This window comes from Bombus impatiens, unplaced genomic scaffold (genome assembly GCF_000188095.3).
Source record: "Bombus impatiens unplaced genomic scaffold, BIMP_2.2 scf_0362, whole genome shotgun sequence".
NCBI classification, from domain to species: Eukaryota; Metazoa; Arthropoda; class Insecta; order Hymenoptera; family Apidae; genus Bombus; species Bombus impatiens.
The window spans coordinates 242,640-257,521 of record NT_176781.1 but is presented as its reverse complement, the minus strand read 5'-3'; the positions used below and the strand labels follow the sequence as shown (position 1 = coordinate 257,521).

Here is a 14,882-nt window from a genome sequence, read left to right as displayed (position 1 = left end):
GCTCGTGAATAACAAACGACAGTGTCATCGATGATTTATGCCACGTTACAACGTTATACACGTATACGTTTACGAAGCTAGCCTTCAAAACGTAAACGTATCTTTCTTTCCACATTCTCCTCTTATATCCCTAACGTGCTCAAGAGGAGGAAGTGTCGGAGGAACGCGTGTACTGTCCAATTTCAAAAGGTAGCCGACACACTATTTTAAGTATACTTTCTAATTTTACGTTCCAGCGTATCTCTTCTTTCTTTCTTCGTAGGAAAACCTGCATACCAGAAGATAATTGCTTTTAAAATAAAGCGTACAACGTTACCACGTGGGGAAAGAAAACCTCTATTATCATCTGTGACGAGGCGTCGTCCTAGATAATTGAAAGATTCGAAGGAAAAGTGTTACGAGCGACGCGATTCCGAAGTCTCTTAATCCATAGGCCACGGAAAGTAGTACGAGCGACAAAACCTCTAATTTTTACGAATCACGACCTTTACTTTACCTCTTAACCCAAGCGAACCGAGAATTTTATAAGCATCAACATTTTTGTCAATTGTGAAAATTCTTGAAACAGAGAGATGTATATTATTAGATGAAATTGTCATAGTAAAGTAATTTTTGTATAACACGGTGATTTAATGTTAATACGTTAGATCATCAAGTACTCGCTCGGTGATGGTATAGTAAGCACACAAATGTCTATGTTTGATTTTCGAATGTCCGAGTCTGATTTAAGAATGTTTAGATAAAGTTTTGTGTGGAAAAAATAAAAAAGCATCCGTATCGCTTTTCCAGTAAATCCTTCAATCGTTCTATGTTGGAACGACGAACGCTTTATTTAACGAGATCCATGCTCGTAGAATGTTTCATCGGCGGGAACGACGATCGCATTTCGATCCCCACTGCGTCAGTTGTCTTTATTTTCTATCCTAAATACGATTAATTGCGTCGACCACGTGTGATAAAGGAACGTGGCGTTCACGTTTCTTGCCTAACTTTCAATCGAATGGCGAATTACGGTTAATGAACACGCGAATCAAAGCGAATTGAACATAGTTTCGGAATCGCGATAACATTTAGGGAACTCTTGTCACGAGCAGGCTTTCCAATCAACCGATTTAACTGCACGCTTGGAATTCGATTTTCATGCATACTGGGAAACCCACTGCGGTTCGCAGCTCCACGAGGGCATGTTTTTCTAGGAAAATGCCACGCGATTCACAGGGAGATCGCGTCGATCAATTTCGATAGCGTATTAGACTTGTAGATTACAGTAGAAAAAGCGTAAGATCCACTATGAATAACAATATATCGTACATGTGTTTCAAAGGTGTCACAGTCCAAAAATATTCAACCCTGTGTTGGAAGAAAGAAAATTGTCAAAGGGGCATTTTCAGAGCTAAAAATGAAAGAGTTTGTACTTTATGCGACGTTGTGCCTTCGGTCGAACAATGTTTTGTAAGCTTTTAAATAGTTTCTTGCTTTCCCTGAAAAATTTGTTCGACCTGTGTCACTTCTGAAATATATGCGTGATATATTAACACATTAAGGATCGAGTGGCGACATAACGATTTAATGTTACGTAAACGCAATGTTACTAAGAATGTTTAGCTAAAGTAATTAACATATCGATCTTTCAAAGTGCGAAAGACGTATTAGAGTAATAAATAAAACTAACGACGAAGTATTTTAAATTCAACGAAGAAAAAGAAAGATGGCTCAAAGAAAATGACAAAACTTTAATTCTGTTTAGTTTCGAAATGATAGAATACTTTAACTAAGGCGGATTTAAACTTGAGAAGATCGCACGATCTGGATAGAAGAAAAATTATTAAGCAAATCCTTCGAAGTCTCTTTCGTAACTACAATGTTAACAAATAGCAGAATTTTCTAAAATTAATTGAAAATGTTGCGACACGAACGCGATTTCGATCCTTAATGAATTAACCAATTAATTACGATAAGTATGAAATTGAAGCGTAACGGCGCTCGATAATCTTCCTCCTCTCAATCGCTACTACTTTTCTATTCTCATTTTTCTAAATGATATGTGAGACGAATACAAGCGACGCGCACGAATTTTTGTACCATCGTTTCTACACCTTTCACGTGATCGCCTAATCTCTGTATGATAAAAAGATCGATGGAAATATACGCGAGAAGAAAATGGCTGGAGGATGAAGACGGACTGAATGAACAAAATCAAGTATACAAATAAATATAAAACGTATATTTAAATTAAATGCCACAAAGTATTTTGTTGTATGTTCTTGCGTCACGAAGTCGGAGTTGTTCTAATTTTCACCTTATCCGTTTTTCTTTGTCTCTTCGTTTTCTTTAGTTCTCTTCTCCTCCGCGTGAAATTACAGTGCTCTGAGACGACGAGCGAACGTATATTAACGCACGCGTCGTTTTGTACACGGAACAAAGAAAAAAAGCAGAATCATAGTTCTGACGCTCCTGAACGTACACAGGGTGATTCGGAACAGGTCATGCAAAACAGTTCGAATCTACCGTATAATTCTTTTTCTCTCTCTCTCTCTCTCTCTCTCTCCCTCTCTCTCATTCTTTCTCTCGCACTCTTCCTTCCATTTTCATTTCTTCTTTTCCTAAACTATAAATTAAAAGAGACGAAAATTCGCAACAATATCCTAAGCCGACTAAAAATTTCATTTTTATTTCTTTTCTATTCGTAAATCGGTCAATTTCTTTTAAACATGCCGCAAACGTACAATTCATCTCTTCCTTCGTTTTAAGCGTACTCAGTCTTATGCGAGCCACGAAATGTCTGGTGCACCGCAGTTTCACGCGGATTCCTTTAAATTTCTACTGAAATCTGACGAGCGAAACGAACATACTAGACGCGTGTTCCACACTGTCCGGAAGGTTCGATTTCATCGGAACGAAAGAGGAAAGAGCAAGAAAAAAGAACTTAATTAAATCGTCCAACGATCGATCGAACGTAGTAAAGTCTTCTGTTTCTATATCGTCGAGGAAGAAAAGCAATAATAAAAGTGATACGACATATGGAACGTTCCAATTAAAAAAAATAAAAAAAAAAAAAAAAAAAAAAAAAAAAAAAAAGAGAAAGAAAGATGAATTACATATTTCTCGTAGATTTTAAACAATGTACGAGAAGTTCGATTGTTAAATGATGCGCAGTGAGTAACAGCACCGAGATAGAAAAATCCTCTGACACTTTTTAGCCGTGTGTTCAAACTCGCCGGAAATCGAGCAAATTGTTCGTACGAGACGAAAGTGTTCCTCACGAACGTGTACAACACGTCTCTTAACCTTTATATTACGGTAATAATGAAATTAATATTATTGCTGTGCATTCTCTTAATCATGGACTATGTATTATTGCTTTACGAGTTTTCTTTTTTCTTTTCATCGTCTTAGAAAAATCGAATTTCATTCGAACGATCGCCAACCACACTTTCCAACGATCGTGATCAGAATTTCTTCTACTTTGTAGAAAATCTTAGAGATCGTGTCTGATGAATAGCATTATTTTTTTTTTTTTTTGTTTTCTCTCCGTTTCTTTCTCGACATGTAACACTGTTTTAACAAGGGTTGTTGCCGTTGATTACCGACTTTCATTTCTTTTGAAGAAAAGTGCTGTTGCTCGGGTCAATCGTGTTTATAACCTCGGACCGCTCGAAACTTACTCGAAGCTCGCGCGAAATAACATCGATCGATGAACACTAACGTGTGGTACGTAGTTGGTAGTAGTAATAGTCTAAAAAAGATCATACATATTTCGCGCATGCACGCAGCATTTCGTGCGCCACAAACATGCACAGGGCACTTGTTATGTACAGGAGATAATTACACGCTATACGTACACGTGTATCGTTAAATATACGATCTACGTTAAGTTACTTATCTTCTTTTGTTCTCGAATTATACAGCGTTTAAGGTACACTCGGAAACGAGCGGACTAACAGCATTTCGACGTTTGCGATTTTTCACTAACATTCTTCTCTTCAACTTGTCAATAGAATTATTTTTATATTATAGATTTATATATGTATATATATAATATATACCTATATAGATTTCATTGATACCATAGGTACATGGGTAATTGCTTACGCGATTTATGTACAAATTATCACGGTTTCAGGTAGCCGAGAAGATCAGTAAATCGACGATTAGAAACGATTTGGTCATGTCGGTCCGTTCACGAGTTTTCCTCTCGTCCTCGTATTTGTCCGATATCGAACGATAATTTATTGCTAATAGTATTTCTTTTCTTTTCTTAAATTCTCTATTTTTCTTTTTTACATCGAACGATCGATCGATGAATCTCGCCCGAGAATATATTTTTCACAGAAACCCACGCTAATCGCTACTATGATCGCTAATGAATCCTTAAGGCGAAGTTTATGGCTAGAATCGTAAGGCGATGTTCGTTTATATGGTCGATGAGAAAGTGTATACCTTGCACACAACGAGCTGCTCCATCGATCGATCGTTGTCCAAGTTCGATTTACATAAAACGAACGGGACAATACCAGACCGACATGTCCCCACGTGTTCTCTTCTTCGAATAATAGCAGTAATAATAACATCGTTAGCATTTGTATTATTTATACTGCGCGGTAACGAAAAAAATCAACGTCTCTTCGTCGGCTCGACATGACGTACATCTACGTCATATTCCCCCCTATTTGCTATATTAATTTTCTCCCTATCTCCCGTTTTCCCATTTGCTCTATCTATTCGTCGTCTTATATACTCCCTCTCCTTTATTTACTTTCTTCCGTTCTTTCTTTTCCCCGTTTCTCGCTACATTCGTCGATGAAACGAAATAATTTACGAATCAGCTCATACACGTGGAAAAAGCGGAAAAAACTCAACGAGATAAAACCTCGAAACGCTACAAACACGATACACAGAGCGAATTTATTCATCTATAGCGAAAATTGTAGCCGAACTAAGCGCAAACGTTTCATTTTTTTTTTCTTTTCCTTTTTCGCCTAACGTTTCCTCTTCGGAGATCAGCGGCAATCGTTACGTCCTATTTGAAGTACACGAGGGAAAATTATAATAAGTTTGTATTTCCTCATCTTCTGACTTCTAGAAAGAACTATTTTCATACGAAGTAGTTGAAACGCAAGTATTTTGGTATGGTAACCTGAGAGAGTCGAAGATATTTGTGAGAATTGTATAATTAAAACTTATTGATATCTTTCAAACGATCAAGAGTGATAAAGGCACGCGTTTAAGTCCAAAATCAAACGAAAAGATAGCTTGGATGGTAGTGAATTTTGAATAATTGCTCTCCTACAAAAGTCGGGAAACGTGACTTATCATCATTTTCATCCGTGGACTTCACATTCCTTTCTATACCATTCCTAATTTGGCCACCTATCTGTCGTTACTCTTTCATTCACTAACGCATGCGCACGATTTAGAATAATCTTGACTAATCGTTAATTAGTTAAATATCACAATCTATGATAAGAAGTCCGTAAATATATGCATAGATATACGCCACCATACGCGCCATGCTGGAAAAACCGACATAGCGCCACGACGCAAATTAGAACCGACAGTTTTACAAAAATAAATTGTCTCGGGTGGGATAATAGTGAATGGTGGTTGGTGATGAAAGGTTTATCTACTATATTCGGGACAATGTGTACGGCTTTGCTAAAATCATCAGCCATAACTCGACTGAAAGACTCATCGAATCTCCCTTTAAAAATTTCGTACGAGCTTACAAGAAGCTAAAGATTGCCTGAACGAAATTTTCGCTACGTGTGCTGTTGTCGTTGCCTACGATCCAGTGAAAATTCCTTCACCGATTAAACGAAATCCGCACACACGATTTATCCGTCGAATTTTTCTATTTTTTGTAAAAAAAAATAGAAATCGTGGCATTAAACCGAAATCATTGGATAAATGCGTTACACGATGTACACAATTGTGCAATAGAATATACATACGTACGAGAACAGAGCGAAGCAGAGAAGACTAAGAAAAAATAGAATAAAGAGAAGAACAAAAAAGAAGAAAACAAAATAATAAAGAAGATACAAATAAGAAGAGATATAAAGGAAATATTGATGATGGTAGGTAGTGAGGTCGTATATGTATATATGTATATATGTATATACGTAAAAACGTTGAAGAGATCGTGATCGATAAAAAAAATATATATATGTATAAATGTATACTATGATCTATGTATGTACAAGATGAGACCCTCTGTACGCGAACCGCAATTTAATTGGAAAATAAGTCGAAATTCTACGCGCAAGATAGTTCGATGATCGGCCGCTCCGTGTTACGACTAACTACGTTTTACATTTTTTTATTCAACGTATTTACAAGAGGATAGCTAGCCGTAAATGATTATTTGATCCGTCAAATTGATTATTTACAAAAAAATTCTGAGCTGAAATTTTAAATGCCACTCAGCGGCATCTCCTAAAAGAAGAAAAAAGAAGAACAAGAAAAAATTAACAAACACTGCTTATTGAAGCTACTTTTTTAGTAGCTACTCTTTCTACTAAAATCCGTTTGTTAAACTTCCTGTAGAAAGAAAAGAAAGTTTCTTTCTTTTTGTATCTGTTGCTTGGTCACGTAATCCTTTATCCTTTTTACAAGCGCACAAACACACACAGGATAATCGCCTAAAATTCGATGTAGTTTCATTTCACTTATTATCATCGTCGCTTCTCTCCTCACTGAAAACCTCTATTTTTAACAGGCAAACACGGACAGTGTGACTTATTTCAAACGCGTCCGTTTTCACACTGTTTCCTTTTTTTTTTTATTATTTCTTCCTCCTTTCTTTTTTGTTTCGAGCGAACTGCCGCGCCGTCAGGACACAGCGATTAGAATCGAATCTATATATCGGCCTGCTCCGCGAGAGATGTTGCAACGATTTTCGGAACAAAAAAATGAATTTTGTGAAAAAAACCATCATACTCATATGTATTTCAGTCAATGTTCTATAATATCTACCTATTGCCAATTTAATACTTGACGATGAGGCTGGCGTTGCTATTGTTGCATCACTCGGTGATTCGTACGTTCTTCTGTGGAAAGTACAAATATCAAAACAGAAGCATCGTTGCGAGATACGAGATGCTATTTCGTTTTCCATCTGGCCTCTTGAAACAACAGTTCAAAGAAGATAATGATAATGTACCAGGAACGTTAGTCAGCGATTTCGTAAATCCGACGAATCACGTCCGCAATATGTGGTTCTTCCTTAATCAGTCTCTATAGTATCGTAGAAATGGTTGCAAAGTAAGTATCGAAAGACAAGAAAGAAGAAAATTCGATACGTGCTTCTGTTTTCATACGCGGAATCTCGTTTGTTCCAGTTGTACGCGTATATCCCCTAAAGTGATAATGCGATTAACCTGCCTATGAATCTCCGATGATGATGGTTTGTTGTTTCAAAGGAAACGATCGTCGCCTGGCGGAATAGAGACCGACATTGTTGTACAGAGTGAAAGGACCGTAAATTTGTAACTATCGTATGTTCCTGTTCGAGATGTTTCATTTCGGCAGGGAGAACGAAGCATGCAAAAACACATATATCGTTATCATTTCGATTCCACGTATAACCAATTAATTGCTCACGTGTCTTTCTTTCCGTCGTGCGCATGCTCAACACATCGAAGTTCACCGCACATCAAGACTTGTCCCCTTCTCGACAGGCTTCAGACTTAGACCATCAACGACGACGGCGACGAGGACGACCATGAAAAAAAGGATCTCGAAAAAAAGAGGAGGTAGACAAACGCCCATGGCGTACAGTCCTCAGCCTGGAGTGGGTGGGGTCTTATGTCAGTGAATATTAAAGTTGTACTGCTTACGGCTGGACGAAATACGAAGCCACCGACTGACAGCCAGTGGCTCCGGGTGACAGTTCGACCAAGATATATCCCCGAAATGAGGATAAGGCGAGGAAGTGGTCGTAGCCTCAACCTGTATCGCCGTGGACAGGTCCTGTTGATGGTACTCGTGTTTGGTCCTCTTTGACTGTAATTGCGTAACAGGACTCGAATGAGTCACGTGATTCAGTCTCTTTCCATTGATCTGAGTCGCGTGTTGCTGTTCCAACTGTTCGAGCTGTTCGAGTTGATCCATAGATTCGAATAAGAGACTGGGCATAGATGATATAGGAGAGTGGACGATATTGTTTGAACGTGGTATTTCGACCAGCAATTTGGATTTATCTTGGTATACAGGGGAATAGATGGTCATTGCCGCTTCTGGATCGATGTCCATAGGTGTTTCAGCCTCGAGAACCGTCGTGACCAACGGCGGTTGCGTACACGTGGCTGGCAGTGATGCTGGCACCGGTATAGCTGGGGATGCTGTGCTCGGTATCAGCGTGGCGACCGATGACGACGATTCCTCGTTATTAGCCGGTAACGGTGACAGCGATGGCAACACCACGGATATCGGCGCCATCATCGAGCTCGATTGCGTCGAACCGGTCGAGTTCACTAGCGACGATTCCAGACTCCTCAGCTCCTCGTTGACGAAGTCCTCTTCGAGCTTGGTCTAAAAAAGAGAAGCGTTGGCGACTCGCAATAAGAATCGTAGGGCCCATACGAGGTGTTGGCGTTTAAGTGCCCAAAAGAAACCATGCCTTACAGGTTTAGTGGAGCCATGCGGGGCCAGACACCGATAAAGCAAATCAACAGCCTGCAATAACAAAAACAGAAAACAGGTATCAACCGACACCCTACTGGCGGGCAACTGTTCGCAGCTGACTCGTCTGGCTCGTCGATCGATCCATGTTTGTCAGCTATATTATTACTTCTCTTTCTTCGGTTTTTTTTCTTTTTCTAAATCCTTCTTTTCTTATTCTTTTTATCTTTTCTAGCCTCGCTATGTTCCGTCTAATGCGTCTTAAGAGATCTACGAAAGCGAACGATCTTTGGGTATCGACTGATACCTGATACCTAACGCCTTCTAAAACTCGAAAGACTAAATTTCGATGGGAATCTACAAATATGAATCTGTAGTATTATTTCACCTGTTATTCATTCCAATCTAATTTCTATTAATTCTATTCGTTCTGTACTTCTAAGCCATTGATTCGATATATCTAACGACCATGTTTTTTAATTGAACTAACGTAACAAATGGCCATAATTGATCGATAGTTACGGCCGTAGGAAGATTCGTACATTTCTTAAAGACGCTACGGACTTTTTAACGAAGAAAGTTTGAAGTTCATGGACTGCGACTTACAGGTTTTTCTTTTACTCGAAGCACTGAAAACCAAAAATTTGCGAATATTCTAAAAATTCTGAACGTCAGCTAATGCTCACACTAATAATTACCCCAAAGTTAGGGTGAATGAACTTTAATTCGTGATTAATTTTACTCCGAAAATGAAAGAAGTATTTGAAATAAAGGGATTCAGAAATGAATCTGAATAGAATAAAAATGAGGTAAATTACTTCACTACTTGCATAGCTTTCCAATATTTTTATCATAAAATACCGTGAAATGAAAGTTTCGATGTACAGACTACACATTAGATATCGATATTACCAGATCATGCATAACTATTACTTCACAAAAACAAGATATAAAAACAGTAAACTACCAATATATTACCAACATATATTTTCAAAAAGAAAAAAAAGAAAGAAAAGAAAGAAAACTAATTAGAATACTCATCGAAGCGAATTTCCCCTCAAAACAATACATGGTACACAACATACCTAACAAAATTACATCAACGATTGCGCGACAAAGTACCGACGTTTAAAATATGTATATCCAAAAATAACAATCTTTCAACATACAACAAAGAGCGAATTTTCTTTCAATCCAACGAGACACAACTTTCATTTCCAGTCAACCAAACTAGGAGAACAAAAATTACTTCAAATGTTTCTAATAACTATCACATCCTATTCCCAGAAACACCAGAAACATCTACAGCATGGAATTGACAATACAGCATTACTAACTCATATAACATATATAAAAAACAAAAAAAAAAATAATATTATGATAAAATGAAACAATAGGATTTCGCCTCGCGAAGGATCATCACACTGTACACTCTTACTAAGGACATATCACAGAAGGGAAATCGGAGAATAAAAAAAAATACAAAGAGAAACAATATAGCGATACGTTGGCCCTTACCTTTGGCAGTGGATATGTGTCTGGCAGCGATAAAACGGGTGGTGAGCTGGGGGTTTCCGCTTCGATGGTCAGGGCGGGGTTGGTGGGCGTTAAGGGGTTCAAGTTCGAGGTCCCAGAGGACACGGTCACCGTACCGGTCACAGTCACTTTTGTCGGCCTGTTCGGAACTTCCTTCGAGGCACGATGCTCCGCGAGGAGTTTGTCAAAGGTTTTACTCCGACCGATGACTGTCCGCCGCAACGAAACCGTATGCGCTTTGCACGTAAGCGACCTGGTGCAAGGCTTGCCTGTTTCCTCGTTCCACACTCCACAATGTCGATCTGGGTCGTACTCTCGATCTTTGAGCAACGACCGATCGGTTTTGAGTCTCTTCCGACGAGGTTGACCGGTCGCTGTGCCAGGGCTTTTTACAGGACTCGAGCTAATTACAGTTCCTGATCCAGAGTTCGATGTTTGAACAGACGATGGTAACGACTCAAGAGGCGATCGAGGCGACGATGAGATCGGTATCGATGAAGATGACAAGTTCGTTGAGATGCTTGGCTGTTCCGTGCTCCGTTTCACGTTCGTGTGATTGATCTTATTGCTCCCGCTATTTGAGATCTGAGGCGATGACTGCGTCTTTTTCAGTTTCGACACCTTGCAATAGGGCGTCTTCAGAGGAGTTTTTACGACTGGAGTGGAGGGAGGTGGAAAATTGACAGTACCAGAAGGATGGCGACTTTCTGTAACAAAATATCAACGGTATTATGTAGTATGGTTTATGCAAGGTAGATAAAAAGTTCTTGGATAAGCGATATTTTTTTACAAGAACGTTTTAATATGAGTCTAGTTACTTGTATTTTTTTCTGTTTCGCTTAAATGACTTATGAGAAAGATATTATGTATGAAAAGAATAAGTTATCTATGAAATACTTATGTTTCTTGTATGTTTAAAATTACAATTGCTCTGTCAAAAGAAGTAGAATAAATTTTACTTGATATAGAAAGGTAATACTAATATTTGAGCAGAAAGGAGGGAAGTATAAAACGACATACCCATATGTTGAATGAGAGCCTGTGGTTTGACTATTGCATGACAGGTTTCACATACTACCGTGTAAAAAGCATCCCTTTCAGGACAAAATCCATATAAATCGATGTCTGAAACAAAAATTGTCTTGTTAGAAAACAGTTACAATTTCAATCTCTAAACAAGATTGTATCTCTACTACGTTAAACTTACCTTCAGCTGAAAGTCTCGTAACAGAACTAGTAAGTTGAGCATCCGGTTCTTCATCGCCTGTAACAAGTCAAATTTTCTTATGGATAATATGACAAAGTAAACAATGCGTAATATAAGGACACTTCAATAGCAAATTATTAACTTATATGCAACACATAAAATGTATTATAAACATATATCTTCGAATTAAATATTTGAAGAAGAAATTATTAAAAGGATTATATACCATGATTAATATTATGCTTAAACGTAAAGTTCACGTTCACCGTATTATAATTGTATTTACCCTGTTAAAAAAGATTAAAAAAATCATAAGATATTGTTAGCTTCGTATCTATTGAATTTTGTCCTTAAAAGATCATTTTTCATTCATTCCCATCAGTTTCCAAGCAGTAATGTGAAATAAAAACACAAACTTCTGGGTAAACAACTTTTATTATGTTTATATTTCTTACATGCATAAGTCTTGTAACAAAAAAGTCTTATAAGAGAGAACAGAGCACAAATATAATAAAAATACAAGTGTACATATATTCGTTCGAGAAAAAGTCCATCAAATAGCGCGGGTTCGGTCGAGATCGTTTCACGAAATTCAGTGATTCATGCCAATGTATTATTTCTATATGCTCTAATCTAACGTTTCGACGCTCCATCATTTTCACAAACGGGTTTCGCCACGAATTACATAATTGTCAGTGGAAAGAGCCAATAAAATACGCGCGATCATCTATGAAAATGTCAACCGTGATTAGCGCTGGACAATTGTTGACAACCGTTTTAAATAAATGCGTGTCAATGCGGGCCCTAACGATGCCCTGCGTCAAGTCGACAGACAAAGGAGCATCGAAGTTGAGGTTAGGTACACGAGCTAGACGCTCTCCGTTGTCGCGGTTTTAAACCAAACGAGAGCAAACGAACGAACATTTTCGATGAGATTCAGCGCACTTACTCAACGGTTTGTCTCGTCCGATTTTTTCGATCCAGCTGGACCAGGGCTGGCCGTGAAAGAATGTTGGGCTGTCACTTCCCGACATTGCCAGTGGCGCTCGCGTTGTGAATGAAACACGATGCGATTTCTCGTGTATATAGCGAGGCGAAAGTGTTTTGGGGCCGGGCCGCGTGGACTGTCAGGTGCCGCGGGTCGCGTACGATCTGTCTCTTTCTTAACGCGATAATACTTTGAATACATTTGCTCATAGAGTATACGCGTTCTCACATACGAGAAAAATAACCTACTGAACTTTGAAAATTTTGTCTGGCAAGACCCTGTCGGCTAACATCTTTCACGGAGCGATATACTCTACCACTTCTCTCGCGTTTGTACGCCCGAATACGAGTAACACGCTTCGGCGTACCGCACGCACGTAAGGTTATTACTGCGAGATCCGAGCGCTTGCATTGGACGAACTAATATGACGTCACCGACGAATAGTCAGCTACTCGTGCGCAACTCGTTCGGACCAATCAGATCTTTGGATTTCTGTCCTATCTCGTCTCGTCGCGGTACCTTATTGGCGATTCTGGCTTGCTCAGCAGGTGGATTGGAAATTTAAAGTTTTTCAAGTACACTAGAATTTACCACGTTTAATTACTATCTTTTTATTCCTTCGTAAAAGACACACAGCTTATAAAACGATATTACAAACGCTCCCTTTTCTCTCCTTATATGAAATAATGATATACAGAGACATTGATACTGATTCGAAGTATATTTTTACTTCGACTATCGAAATTCATTGGATATTTAATCCTGTGTCGATAAAGTAACTGTATCAAGATCAAGTCGTACAAAAGATTTAATTTGACTAGCAAAATAACGACGGCAATGTACGTCGTCTGAAATTAAATACGAAGCAACGAAATTCGAAATATTTAACCCGCGAAAAACGGTCTCTGATTCGGTTGCGTCTCAACTGGTTGAGCTCTATTTTTTGAGTCACCACGGTGTTCTTGAATTTGTTGCCAATTTATAAACCAAAATGGTTGTTTATCTCTCGGCCAGGTTTTGATTCGATTTACTAAGGCAACGTCTCCCATAGCGTCTACTGGCAAATCTGGAGGAATCGTTGATGTTGTGATAGGAGTATTAGACGCTACAGCTCCTACTGCTACTGCTGGCCTATTGGTATTGTTTATATCGATTCGACTTCCGACGGTTCCAGTAGTAGCACTAGCTACTGCTGCTTGTTCATCCAGATACTGTGGAAGGACACCAGGATATGGCTTGCTACTTCCAGCATAAGTTGGCCTCTGCGATTGGACCAAAATAAAGGTGGCGAACAAGATTACTACGTATTTTATCTGTAACGATAAATTTCAAAAAGAATATTAAAAAAACCAAAAAAAAAAAAAAAAGAATTGGCAAACGTAAAAATTGAAAGTAATATTTGAATCGATGCTTCTATTAATGTTGTTATTTTTATCAGTCCAATTTTGTAAAGTATATTTTACTTACCATGATGTTTTAAGTAAATATTTTAATAAGTCACTCTTGTAAGTACGTATGGATATTTCTCTGAGATCGGCAAACTAAACGTTCGGTTTCTCCGTTGAAACTGATCTGTTCAACGCGATGGAGTCTCTTGTATATAAATCCGCAGATACCGGATTCCCCACCACGGAACCAGTCGAGTCATAGGCATCAATGGGAAACCGTCGTAATTTCTCGGACCCAGTCCCTCTGATGCGTGTACGTATTCTATAAGATATGAAATTGACGTCCGGGAAATTTCGGACGATATCATCGTCGATTGCTTCCTTTCCTAACAGGACTAATTTCTACTTTCGACGATGAACTGGATTCTCGTGAAATCTTCCTTGACACGCATACGGAACCAACAAGCGAATTTGCCGAAAATATCTTGACCTCAAATTATGAGTAGACGAAATTGAGGACTTGCTTTGATAAATAAAGATTTCGAAGGAAACATCAGAAGCTTTTTCATGTTTCAAAATTTTCTACTTAGGTTTCACATAATTTTATGTTTTATGAAATATTTTCATATCGAGTTAAGGCTATTAGTAATTTTTCAACTTTAAAATTGTTTAGCTAAGCTTAAGAGAATTTGATATAAATCAAGGATTTAATATCCTTTTGTTTCGAGCATATTTCCCAATTTATTTATATAATGTTTGAAATAAAAAGATTATCTGAATATATAAGAAGATATAGTGAGGATTCTTGTACAATATAGAAAGTTAGATGATGCCAAAACTGCGGAATGTTACAGGATTGGTAACACATTCGACTTCTGATTCACACGATACATAAAATTACAAGGCTTTTGTTGTATCCGAACAATTACCATTTTTCATCTACACATCCATGTATATATATATATGTGTGTGTATATGTAACGGAATGTGAATATTTGTCTCTATCGTGGTAATGTTGCGGCTTCGTGATGACATCATACACTATAGTTTGCACAATTTTTCGCCTTTACCTTTTTTCGATGTTCGATACGGAAAAGAAGCAAAACTACAGAAAAAATCTTAGATTTAAAAGCTCATAATA

The 14,882-nt window shown here is 38.2% G+C and overlaps 2 protein-coding genes across 3 annotated transcripts; both read right to left on the bottom strand.

Moving 5' to 3' along the window:
- Positions 1-2,338: 2,338 nt before the first annotated feature.
- LOC105680207 (ataxin-7-like protein 1) lies at positions 2,339-12,444 on the bottom strand. Of its 2 annotated transcripts, XM_012385994.3 has the most exons (6): positions 12,315-12,444; positions 11,366-11,422; positions 11,179-11,283; positions 10,141-10,865; positions 8,626-8,676; positions 2,339-8,532 (listed from the first exon to the last, which is right to left on the bottom strand). In XM_012385994.3, the coding sequence occupies exons 1-6, from the start codon at positions 12,397-12,399 to the stop codon at positions 7,810-7,812; spliced, it is 1,746 nt and encodes a 581-aa protein (XP_012241417.1). In that variant the 5' UTR covers positions 12,400-12,444; the 3' UTR covers positions 2,339-7,809. The 2 variants fall into 2 exon arrangements, with proteins under 2 accessions (XP_012241417.1, XP_033176747.1); XM_033320856.1 differs by lacking the exon at positions 8,626-8,676.
- LOC100745618 lies at positions 11,782-13,960 on the bottom strand. The gene is made up of 2 exons (XM_012385996.3): positions 13,821-13,960; positions 11,782-13,666 (listed from the first exon to the last, which is right to left on the bottom strand). The coding sequence occupies exons 1-2, from the start codon at positions 13,821-13,823 to the stop codon at positions 13,238-13,240; spliced, it is 432 nt and encodes a 143-aa protein (XP_012241419.1). The 5' UTR covers positions 13,824-13,960; the 3' UTR covers positions 11,782-13,237.
- Positions 13,961-14,882: the final 922 nt, after the last annotated feature.